The sequence below is a fragment of the Mesocricetus auratus genome, unplaced genomic scaffold, assembly GCF_017639785.1.
Source record: "Mesocricetus auratus isolate SY011 unplaced genomic scaffold, BCM_Maur_2.0 Super-Scaffold_100025, whole genome shotgun sequence".
Classification (NCBI taxonomy): domain Eukaryota; kingdom Metazoa; phylum Chordata; class Mammalia; order Rodentia; family Cricetidae; genus Mesocricetus; species Mesocricetus auratus.
The window spans coordinates 8670705-8683517 of record NW_024429206.1 but is presented as its reverse complement, the minus strand read 5'-3'; the positions used below and the strand labels follow the sequence as shown (position 1 = coordinate 8683517).

At 49.3% G+C, this 12813-nt stretch overlaps 1 protein-coding gene across 3 annotated transcripts in view; it reads right to left on the bottom strand.

The window, feature by feature from the left end:
• The window catches only part of Vsig10 (V-set and immunoglobulin domain containing 10), a 28954-nt gene that overhangs the window by 12681 nt on the left and 3460 nt on the right, over positions 1-12813 (bottom strand). For all 3 annotated transcript variants that reach the window (XM_040731255.1, XM_040731253.1, XM_040731254.1), the window contains exons 2-3: positions 10060-10341; positions 1279-1575 (exon numbers count right to left, since the gene is read on the bottom strand). In XM_040731255.1, the coding sequence (XP_040587189.1) occupies positions 1279-1575; positions 10060-10341 (579 nt within the window). The remainder of the gene's footprint in view (positions 1-1278; positions 1576-10059; positions 10342-12813) is intronic.

Below are 12813 nucleotides of genomic sequence, written 5' to 3'. Positions count from 1 at the left end.
GCGCAAGGCCACGGGTTCGATCCCTGGCACCCCACAAAACAATTGTGGTGGTACACGTCTGTAATACTAACACTTGGGATACGGGGACAGGATTAGGAGCTGAAGGTCATCCTTGGCTACTTAACTAGTTCAAGACTAGCCTGGGATACAAATGACACTGTCGAAGAGGAAGAAGGGAGGAGGAGGAGGAGGAAGATGGCAGAGACTGCCGATGATGGCTCAGTGGGTGAAAAGCATTTGCCTTGCAAAGCCTTACCACACAAATCTAATGCCTGCAGCACACAGCGGAAGTTAGCTTTTGACCTCCACCCACATGCTGTGGCACATGTCCACCCACATATCATACACTTACAAAATTAATTTTAAAAAACTTAAAAGGGCGGGGACAAAACAAACAAACAAACAAAAACTTAAAAGGGATCACAGAGATGGCTCAGTGGTAAAAAGCACTAGCTACACTTCCAGAGGACCTGGTCCCAGCACCCATGTAAGGAGGTTAGTGAGCCCCAGTGGTCCTCACTCTGCCCCCTCAGCACTGGGATTACAGCTACAGGCTGCCGCATCCTGCTTTTTTATGTGGGTGCTGGGAATTTGACCCTGTTTCTCATGCTTATGTGGCAAACACTTATCAACAATTGTGTCCCTGATCCATTTTTTTTTCCTTTTGAGACAGTCACTTTGTTGCAAAAAAATCATGAGAGTCCACCTGCCTCAGATTTCCAAGTGCCAGGACTGCAGGGATGGGCCACCATGACCAGCTTTCCTGTATTTTGAAATGTTAAATACTTTCTCCACTATTAAAAAAACTCTGTGTTAGTTTCCCTCTGTGACTTAGAGGACTCTGTTACATACCAGATAACAACAAGCTCCTAGGCGGGGTCGTGGTGGCGCACTCCTTTAGTCCCAGCACTTGGGAGGCAGAGGCAGGTGGATCTCTGTGAGTTTGCAACCAGCCTGATCTACACGAGCTAGTTCCAGGACAACCTCCAAAGCCACAGAGAAACCCTGTCTTGAGAAACCAAAGCTCCTAGAAGGGATGAACCTCACCTGAGAGTCCAGGTATGCCCACATATGTTGAACTATGCAATGAAGCATGTTAGGATCTATGTATGGACATGCAATGGAGCATTATTTTACAGCCCCCAAAAGAAATGGGGCTATGAAACATACCACAGAGCCACAGTATAGAGGAAACCATGGAGGCAGGGAAAAAAACAGTATTAAATCTGAAGTAAGACACACAGACACGGTTCACGGAGGGGCACGCTGCATACGCACAGTAGACCAGGAGCTCGGTGGTCACCTTTCGCTGTCTCCCGCTGAGCACGTTGGTGGCTGAGCAGGTGTAGTTGCCTTGGAGGTTCTGTGACATCTGCAACAGTGCAAAGCTATTGGCCGTCAGGTTCTTTCCTAAGGACTCCCAGTTGTTGGCCTGGATAAACCACTCCACCACAGGCGGAGGCCAGGATGTGCTGTGGCAGCTGAAGTCCACCTGGGAGCCCTTGGCGGTGTACAGGGTACCATTGGAGAGGGTGCCAGTGGCTGAGATGTTAACCTCAATCTGATCAGGGCCACCTAGGAATGACAGGGGGAGAAAGGGTAAGAATCCTCCTCCAGAGATCTAATGGAAACAGACAACAAGGATAGCTTACCAACACTCGCTATGTGACAAGGTTATTGTGACAAGGCTGTGCTAAGTATCCTCAGACCTCCACTCATTTGATCTTGGAGAGTTGTACAAAGTTGACTGTGGATAAGGGAGAATTTCCTTAAAGGACTCACCATCTGGTTGTTTTGCTTTGTTTTGTTTTGTTTTGTTTTTTGTTTTTGTTTTTTTGTGACAGGAGCCCATGTAGCCCAGGCTGACCTCAAATTATATAGCTGGGGATGACCCTGAGCTTCTGATCCCTCTGTCTTCGAATCCCAAGTGCTGTGGTCACAGGCATGTGATACCGCACCTGGTCCATGTGGTACTAGGCTTCAAAGCCAGGGTTTCACGATGTGGGGCAAATACTACCAACTGAGCAACACGCCCAACCCTGCCTTGAAGAGCTTCCAGCCCTCCTGCTTCCACTGTCTAGTGCTGGCATTAAAATATTTCGAGCAGCTGGGGATCTTCTCAGAGGTTAAGTGCTTGCCACTCATTCAGAGGACCATAGTTAGGTTCCCAGGAACCATGTCCTGTAGCTCACAACTTCCCCCAACTCCAGCTCCAGAGGATTCACAGTCTTCTCTAGGTACCTGCACACACATACACACACACACATAACACACACACACACACACACGTACAAATGCACGCACACTCACACAATTAAAAATAGATCTAGACAGACATATTGGTACACATCTTTATACCAGTCAAGAGGCAGATACAACCTGAGTTCAAGACCAGCCTCATCTACATAGAGAGTTCCAAGACAGCCAGAGGTACATAGTGAGACTCTGTCTCAAGAAAACAAAAACAAAAAGGAGGGACTAGAGATATAGCTCAGCTCAACAGGAGAGTACTGGCTTCTCTTCTAGAAGACCTGGGTAGGATTCCCAGTCACCCATATGGTGGTTTATTTAACTGTCTGTAACTCCAGTTCCAGGAGATCTGGCACCCTCTTCTGACCTCCACAGGCAAAACACCCATACATATAAAATAAATTTACAACACTGAATTAAAAAAAACAAAACTTCTACCAAAGGGCTAATGGTTAAAAGCACTGGCTGCTCTTGCAGAGGACCCAGATTCTATTCCCAGCATCTGCATGGCAACTCACAAGCATCCTTAAGTCCAGTTTCAGGGGTTTTGACAGCCTTTCTGGCCTCCACAGGCGTCAGGCACACACATAGTACACAGACATGCATGAGGGCAAAACACCCTAAAGAAAAAAAAAGGAACACGTTGGACCTGCAACTACTCTCCTAACTACTCTCCTACTGAGACCCTGGAAGGACCTTAACATAAATGTCAGGACGGTTTCCACCATGCCCCAAGCCTGTCACCATGGCTCTCTGGGTCTCAGCCTAGCACATGGAGTGGCTTAGGGAACACTGGCTTTCCTCAGAGAACCTGGAATTCTCATAGGTGTGGGGCAGACCAGAGCACCGGAAGCTCTGGAACTTCCTTTCCTTCAGTGTGGCTGCTTTCTCTCCAACCACTGGACATGCTGAGCTCCTGGGGGTTGTCCTAAAGTATCCATGAACCTGAGGCTGGTCTTGCCTCTACCCACCATCCCTCCAGCACCCCCCACCCCAGACATACACATCAACCCCAACAGGAAATGATTGCCCCAGGCCCGACTGAACTCCAGCTGTGCGATTTCAGGCAGCTGCACTCATCCTTGCAGCTTCCTCCTCAGCGAAAGAGGTGATGACAGTGTCCCCCACTCAGGGCTAGAGTTTATATAATGGAGCACTCAGAAATGGTGCCTGCCAGGCCCGAACCGCTCTACAAACACTGGGCCTCATCTTAGTTCACCTTAAATTATACATTTATTTACTGTTTTCAGTGCTGGAAAAGAAATTCAGAGCCTTGCACGTGCTGCCTGTGAACTACACTTCACCCAGACCTGAACTTTCTCAAGCTCCAAGATGCCCTGTGCTGTGGTACCCTGTGCATCCAAGATGCCAAACATCTCCCTGCTGGAGAAGCAGCTCAGAGGTGTAGTGTGTGCTTAGTACACGTACATAGCTGGAGACCCGCAAATGTGATGAGGTGGGAAGGAGGAGGGGGAGGAGGAACAAAGAGGAGGGGGGAAGAGAAGCATGGAGGGAGGGAGACCTCAGGAGGCAGAGGCAGGCAGATCTCTGTGAATTCAAGGTCAGCCTGGTCTACATAAAGAGTTAGTGGCCAGCAGGGCATTGGTGGCGCACACCTTTAATCCTAGCACTTGGGATCTCATTACCATTTGTAATGAGATCTGTATACATAATAAATCTTTTTTTAAAAAGATTTACTTATTATGTATACAATGTTCTGTCTGCATGTATCCCTGTAGACCAGAAGAGGACACCAGATCTCAATACAGATAGTTGTGAGTCATTATGTGGTTGCTGGGAATTGAACTCAGGACCTCTGGAAGAGCAGCCAGTGCTCCTAACCTCTGAGCCGTCTCTCCAGCCCTAAATAAATAAATCTTAAAAAAAAAAAAAGGAGGGGGAAGAAAAGAACCTTATCTATACAATTACTTTGCCAATTAAAAGACATTAAGGGCACACCCAATGGCTGCTCACATCAGTGTGATCCAGCGTGCCGCCTCTCCTCAGAGGGATGTCTTTTTAAATGAACATCCCAGGAAGTTCAAAGTCTCAGCAAAGGAATTCATTCATCTACAGCTAAGGAGTTTAGTTCATCAACAGGTCAGTGAGGGGAAAACACCATTTGTAGGGTGCAGAGATTTTCCTATGCAGCCCTTCAATGGAAATACCCCTTTCCTTAGACCCTCACTCAGCAGTCAAGGCTAGCCTCGAACTCAAGCTCTTTCTACCTCAGTTTCCCAAGTGCTGAGATTACAGATGTGCTTTCTTCCACACCTGGCCAGGAAAACATCCTTGTCAGGTGAATCTCTGGGAACCATATTGCCTACAACCAAGGGTCTGGGGAGACATAGGTGGTGGCCTGGGAGGAGCCTGAATGGCCCATTAATCACTGTTGGCTAGTCCGTCAGGTATGTGGCTCAACAGGTCCTAGGACGTGTCTTCCACTGGCATCCCTCCAACTAAACAGGGTTCAGCTGGAGTACTAAGGTCCTGGTGGCTGACACCCAAGAATGGCAAAGGTCACATACCTCTGGTCTTCCAGGTCCTGGTGGCCTGGCCTGGACAGACTGAATCCCCGGAAAGCGCTGGGAAGGGCTTTTGAGCTGAACAACCAACAAGAAGTAGAATTTGCTACTGAGAATCCTTGTGCAGGAGTCAGGCAAGAGGTTTTGAAAGAAGAAAATCAGGGCAGGAGATGGCACCTGACCTGAGAATTGGGAGTCCAGTTCCCAGAGTCCGAGTGCAAGCCAGATGTCCTAGTGTGAGTCTCCCAGCGTTCTTGTGGTGAGATGGGAGGCAGAGACCAGAGAACCCCTGGGAAGGCAGAGGGGTAGCTAGCCTCTGGTACACCATGCAGCCGGACAAATGAGAGGGCCCTGACCACCAAGGGGAAGTCGGGAACAGAGTCCCGGGAGCTGTCTTCTGCTCCCTGGCAGGCACGTATCCACTCCCCCATGCACAAATAAATACATAAACTTTTAAAAGAGGACAAGCAAGCAGGTAAAGGTGCCTGCCACCAAGTCTGTCAACCTGAGTTTGATGTCCACACCCACAAAGTGGAGGAAGGGAACTGACGTCCACTAACTGTCCTCTGACCTCCACGTGAACACCCTGGCACATGTGAGCACACACACATACATGCAAATTAAATTTAAAAATGTAAACATACATACATATAAATGTATGTACTTATATATAATTTTTAAAAAAGAAAATGCCAGAGTGGAGAGGCAGCTCAGGCTCAGGGGTTAGAGACACTGGCTGCTCTTGCAAAGGACCTGAGTTCTGTTCCATCATCCATGCCAGAAGACTCACCACTGCCTCAAAGTCCAGCTCCACACATCTGAAGTCCTCTTCTGGTCTCCACAGACATCCGAGTATTTGTGGCATATATGCACACACGTAATCTTTGGTTTTTGATACAGGGTCTCACCTGGTGAGGCTACGCAAACAGTCCACCACTGAGCCATCCCAACCCTTGTGTAGCCCAGGCTGTCCCAGAACTCACTACATAGACCAGACTGGCTTTAAACTGAGTGATCCTCCTGCTTCTGTCTCCCAAGTGTCATGATTAAAGGCACATACCACCAAACTAGGCTGATAACACCATTTAAACTAAAAATAAAAAAAAAAATCAAAGAGAGACCTTAATGAGCCTCCAGAGTGGTTCTGTGTTCCAAGATCAAGGCTCATCTAAGCCCTAGGCTGAGTCTAAATCATTTAAACCCTGCCTTCCTGACCCCCTAGGGTTCTCACTCCACCCAGAAGGTACCACAGGCAAAGTATCTCCCACCCAAAAGGCTCAGGTCCACGTTATTTCAGATTTTAGACTGTGCACATTGATTCCATCATCCGAGACCCTCTTTGCTGAACCCCCTGAACCTTATGTTCTAATTTGAGGCTGGAACCGGGGCCTGGAGAGGCCACCACTGAGCCACACCCCAACCCTTACACCGTGCTTTTGTTGATGTTACTTGGTTTGGTTTTCTCATGTAGCCCAGTAGCCCAGGCTGGCCCCAAACTAGCTCGTCCTAGCTAAGGATGACCTTGAATTTAACTCCCTTCCGCTTCCGCCACCCAGGTGCTAGGATTATGGACTTGTGACACCTCACCCAAACTCCTTAAATATCACTTTCACTGATGCGTCCATCAGTTTTCATCCCAGGTCCCATAGTACGAATCCTAAATCCAAAGCCCAATCTCTCCCTCCAGCCTCTTCAAACCACCCATGTGTGCTTCAAACCCAGTTGTGGTAGAATGAATGTAATTGGCCCCCACAAGTTCATGGGGAGTGGCATTCTTAGGAGGTGTGGCCTTGTTGGAGTAGGTGTGGCCTTGTTGGGGGAAGTGTGCCACTGTGTTGGTGGGCTTTGAGGTCTGAAATGCTCAAGATACAACCCAGTGTCTCAGTTCACTTCCTGTTGCCTGGGGATCAAGATGCAGGACTCTCAGCTCCTTAGGCTCCAGCACCATGTCTGCCTGTATGCTGCCATGTCCCACCATGATGAGAGTGGACTAAACCTCTGACTCTTAAGTCACCCAATTAAATACTTTCCTTTACAAGAGTTGACATGGTCATGGTGTCTCTTCACAATAGGAACCCTAAGACACCAAGTTAATCAAACCTTGAACAAGAAGCACCCTGACTTCTGATGGGGTCAATGACTTCCCCCTCTGTGTACTCTCTCCACTCTCTCTCTAGGACTCTGCACTGTGAAGCTATGTTGGCACTCACCAATGAGCAGGGCTCTATTAACACATGCTCAGTTCAGGTAGCATGGATCATCCCTAAGACAGCTATACAGGATGCTAGGACCATGCCCTAGCTGATTGCCAAGAGGGATTGGCAGTTGACACAAGCCTGTCCTCACTGTCCTCCTGCCAATTGGTTCCAATGACCCCATAGCAATTTCTTGGCTTGAGAAAACTGGACACAGGGTGAACTTTGCTCAGTGTTCCCTGAAATCCTCCTGGGGTTTTTCATGGGCTGGTCTTTGGCTTTGTCACTTTGGCTCTAGGACTCAGCTCCCCAAATGCCTAAGAGATGATACTGTGCAAGAAGCACCAAGGCTGCAGGACTAGTTAACGTCTGAGCCACCTTCACCATCCCTCCAATCCTACAGAGGGCAAGCACTCAGCTGGCACACCCCATCCCCACTCCCATGTGGACATTAAGTCAACAGCTTCAACAGCCCTGAAATATGTGCCAAAGAACTTCTGGACCCATAGGGACAGAGTAAGAAAGTCCTAAGATAACTGTGGTTCACCCTTTATCTTGCCTTTATTTATTTTAATGTTTGTTTGCTTTTACTTTATATGTATTGTGGTATTCCTGCATGTAGGTAGGTGTTTCATACGCATGCCTAATGCAGTTATCCTGGAACTGGAGTTACAAATTAACTGCTGATTCATTTCTTTATCCCATTACTTTTTATTCGTTAAAGACAGGGTTCTTCATGTAGCCCAGGCTGGGTATGAACTCCCTAACCAAGGAAACCCTTAAAGGTCTAATCCAGCCTCCTGAGTGCAGGGACCATCTCACAGCTAGCTTTTCTGTGGTTCTGGGGATGAGCCCAGGGCTCCATGCATTCCACAAACTGAGCCACTTGTCCAGCCCTTGCTACGCCCTTAGCTAACACAGCTCTACATACTCTTCAGGTGGGAGTAATGGATGACATCCCACTGTGTTGCCCACACCGGGTGGGCTAAATCCCTCCCACCATGACCTACAGAAAACTGACTCCCCCTGGGGTGCAGGTGACATTGGTGACCGAGGCCTCCCAACCTAGACACAGCACAGCTAGACACACGCCTCTATGGCACATGTCTTGGATAACGAAGGTCACCCACAGATAAGAACCTGTATAGCCAGGAACAGCTTGGGATTTTTCTTCCCCAAGGCCATGTTAGAACATTTGCGATTGTGAGGGACACACACACACACACACACACACACACAGAGTTATAAACCATTTGAGTGACTAGATAAAGAAAAGCTAGGATCTGACTCTCACCGAGTCCCACTCAAACACCCAGATGGAAACTGTGACCCAAGCACTGGGAAGGTAGAGACAGGATGATTGCTGTGAGGGTTTTGTTGTTGTTGTGCTTTGATTTTTTGGTTTTCTATGACCAGAGTCTCAAGTAGCACAGGGTGGCCCCAACTTTGCTATATAACCAAGGATAACATTGAATTCATGACTGACCCACCTCTCCCTCTAGAGTGCTAGGACATCACAAATAACTAAAGTCATTTCTCTTTTCTGTCTTTTTTTTTTAGACTTCTTGGGCTTTGTTTTTTAAGATTTATTTCTTCAGCTGGGTGGTGGTGGCGGCAGTGGCAGCGGCCATGCATGCCTTTAATCCCAGCACTTGGGAGGCAGAGGCAGGCGGATCTCTATGAGTTCGAGACCAGCCTGGTCTACAAGAGCGAGTTCCAGGACAGCCTCCAAAGCTACAGAGAAACCCTGTCTCAAAAAATGTTTTTATTTATTATGTATACAGTGTTGTTGTGCCTATATGTCAGTAGAGGGCATCAGATCTCATTACTGATGGTTGTGAAACACCATGTGGTTGCTGGGAATTGAACTCAGGACCTCTGGAAGAGCAACCAGTGCTCTTAACCTCTGAGCCATCTCTCCAGCTCCCGATTTCTCTTTTCTTTCCCTCCTTCCCTCCCCCCTTTTTAGATGAAAGACCAAAGCCCATGTTCTTACTTTCCTAGGTAAGCATTCTACTCCTAAGCTATAGCCAGCCAGAGCTACAAAACAAGACTCTGTCTCACAAAGTAAAGACCTGGGGGAAGGTAGCCTGTGCCTGAAATCCCAACACCTAGAAAAGAGGCCGGAGGACCTCTGCGAATATAAGGCCAGCCTGATCTACATAGTGAGACCCTGACTATCTCCACCACAAGCTTTCACCTCCAAAAAGAAAAAAAAGGCGGGGGGGGGGGGGGTGTGTGTGTGAGAGAGAGAACAAAGAGGGAGGCAATGGCAAAAGACCAGAATGTACTGATTACTGGGACCTTGGAATATATTTTTTCCCATGGGAAACCAGTCACCTTCGTAAGCAGCAGACCCCAGGCACGTGGCCAAGGTCCTGTCCGATGTTTACCTTTATCAGAGCATCTGATGCAGCAAAACTCCACCCTGACCCTGAACTTCACAGATTAAAGCTGAAGGCTGAGGAGACAGCAGCCAGCAGGGCCTAGATCTGAGCCCAGGTGTGTGGACCTTGAGGACTTCCTGTTGACAACAGACAGCACCAAGTCCTCCCAGGAATGCAGTGCTGTCAACACTCAACACCCTCAAACTGCCTGAGTCAATGAAACCAAGTCCCTCAGAGGCATGGCCTTCCTCAACGACCACTGACTGAGGTGCAGGCAAGGAGGGTCTGGAGGGGTCTGTGGCTCAGGACCCTCTGGAGGGAAGAAGAGGGAAGATCTCAGGAGGCTCTGCTGCAGATCTGCCTCAGGAAACCTGCCTCTGGTTTTCGTGGAGAAACTGTGCCAACCATAGACCCCCATTTCTCAGTGAAGGACTTCCCACAGTTCTGATCGCTTCAGATGTACTTAGGGAGCACAAGGTCTCATTTGATTTCAGGGACAACTGTGTATTTATTTGCAGGTGTGGAGGTCAGAGCACAACCTCCACTGCAGTTCCTAGGACACTAGCCAGGGTTTCTCTATGTAGCCCAGGCTGGCCTCCAACTTACCCACACCGAAACCATCTGTCACTCAAGCCCGCACTCCTGACCTCTTCCCCGGGCTCTCGCTGCCTCCCCAAGCCCATCCCTGTCAGTCCCACTTACTGGCCACGCGCAGCCACACAGGGAACCAGCGGGTCCCATTCAGATCCTCCCGGCAGGTGTAGTTGCCATCATCCTCCAGGCTCAGTGCCTCCACGTGCAGGGCACCTGCGTCCTCTAGGGAAAAGCGAGGCGAAGCTGGAGGGAGGCTGGAGTTGGAGGAGAGCAGGAAGGTGGGCTCTGAATCATTCCGGTACCAGGTCACCAGGCCCCTGGATCCTGACACGTTGCCACAGTGAAGAGTGACATTCTCATGGACTTCGCCGATGGCCACAGCACCTAGGTCTGTAAAGGGAAGGTCAGGCTGTCAACACCTTTTCTGGTTGACAGGCAACAACCCTTTGGGAACAGTAGAATTTTCTTTTTAATAGCATATGGGCGTGTGCGCATGCGTCCGTCTGTCCGTGTGTGTGTGTGTGTGTGTGTGTGTGTGTGTGTGTGTGTGTGTATGTACATGCACACTTAAGCAAATGCATTTGAAGCAGGATCTCATACAACTCAGACTGGCCTTGAACTTCTGTCCCTCCCAGATGCTGGGATCCACAGTTTATACAGAGTTGGGGATTGAACCCAGAACCAAGCGCATTACAAGTGCTCTAACATTGAGCTAAATCCCTTTCCCCCAGGGTTTCTCGGTAGCTTTGGAGCCTGTCCTGGAATTCACTCTGTAGACCAGGCTGGACTCGAACTCGCAGAGATCTGTCTGCCTTTGCCTCCTGAGTGCTGGGATTAAAGGTGTGGGCTACCACCTCCTAGCTAATCCCCAGCTATTTTACCAAAAGTATTCAATAGTGGTATTGTGGTATGAACGCAAGATGTCCCCCACAGGCTCACATCCCCAGCTAGTGGCACTGTTTAGGAAGGTTATAGAACCTTTAGGGGGTAGAGCTCTGCCAGAGGAAGTGAGTCACTTGAGGTGGGCTCTGAGGTTTAGGGAGCTGAGCCACACTTCCTGTTTTCTCTCTGCTTCAGGATGGATGTCCTGAGAGGGGATGGCCTGAAGCTCCTGCTGCTGCACCTTCTCTGTCATGATGGGCTGCACCCCTTGGTAGCTGTGAGCCAAAACAAACCCTTCCCATCCTTGAAGTTGACCGTCTCAGGTATTTTATCAGTTACAGAAATGAATCCCATAGAGGGGGGAGCACCATGCCCTCAAACGAACCCCTTTTTATCCTCTGCTGTCCTCAGCTCCAACTGCAACTGCAGTGTGAGTCTCAACCCCACATGGGGCAGAGGCACGGTGCTCAGGGGTTCCAGCTCCAAGTGCTCTGGATCAGCCTTTGGGCATACCATTCTGACATGCAAGGGCCCAGGCAAGATCAGCAGAGCTGCCTATCCAGTCACACCAGCAGTATCCAGCCAGAAAGCATGGTCCTCTCCATGTGGCCACCTGCTAGTCCGAAATCATACAGTGTTAGGCAGCCATCCTGTTGCCTAGACATCCAGATGGGGCGGGGGGGGGGACAGATCTGTTGGTCTCCCTCCCCCTGGAATTAATCACTTTGGGCTGCTCCGTGCAGAAATGGGTTGACAACAAACATTTGTGCACACACTGGGAGACAAGTCCTGTGCTGGGCTCTCTGGACCTGCTGGCGACAAATGAGAGCCATCCAGCTCACAGGCTAGCGGGAAAACAGACGCCAAACTGGCCAGGAGGGTAGACAGGAAGGTCAGGGAGACAGGAAGGGCTCCCAAGGCAGCTGAGGATGTGCTGGGGAAGACTTCCTTCAGGAAGCAAAGCAGGGCCTGATGGCCAAGCAAGCATGGAATGGATTCAGAAGAAGCCAGAGTCCCAGGCAGAGGGAATAGCAAATTCAAATACCCACACCAAAGCCAGCTGTGATGACACCCACGTTGGGACACTCAGAGGCAGAAAGGCCAAGAGTCACGTGCTAGTGTGGCCTACGTAGTGAGACCCTGACTCAAGGAAAAATGGGGGGGTGTGGAAGAAAATGAGAAAGTGCTTGGACCAAAAGTGGCAGCTTAGTCAGAAAGACAAATTGTCAGCACCCCCAAACCATCTCAGTCAAAACCAAGGGGCACCGGGAGTTGCCGACCCTCTGTGGTGGATTTCAATGCCTTCTCAAGACCGATGGGGAAATGACACCTGATCAGGGGTTAGTCGGTAGGTAACAAGAAACAAATGCAGCCCATTTTTACTGAGGAGTAATAGTCCAGCACTTTCCATGACTAATGCCCCACTCTAGAGAGGCCACAGGGACAGGAAATTTGGGCAGAACCTGCTGGGCTGATAAAAATGTCCTGGAGGTAATTAACAGGGGCAGTTTCTATGCACCAAATCACAGCACACCAGTGGAGGTCGGAGGAGAACCACTTTCATGAGTCAGGTCTTTCCTTCCACGATGGGGGTGGGCAGGAAGAAAGGGGGTGCCCAGGGATAGGACCCAAGTCATCCACCTCTACAGCAAGCTCTTCTGCCCACTGAGCCATGTTGAGGGTCCAAGAGAGTGACTTTTATTTTGTTTTGCCTTTACTATGACAGGGTCTCAAGCTGTCCAAGCTGGCCTTGAACTCACTGCACAGCTGAGAATAACCATAAAATTCTCATCCTCTTTAGTCCCCTTCCCCAGTGCTGTGATGGCAGGCGTGTGCCACTACCATACTTGGTTTTAGGGGAGCTGGGACCCAGGGTTTCATTCACAATAGACAGGCACTCTACCAATTGAACTACGTCCCCAGCCCAAGGGTAGATTTTATGGTATGTAGATTATATCTCAATAAAACCATTATTTTAAA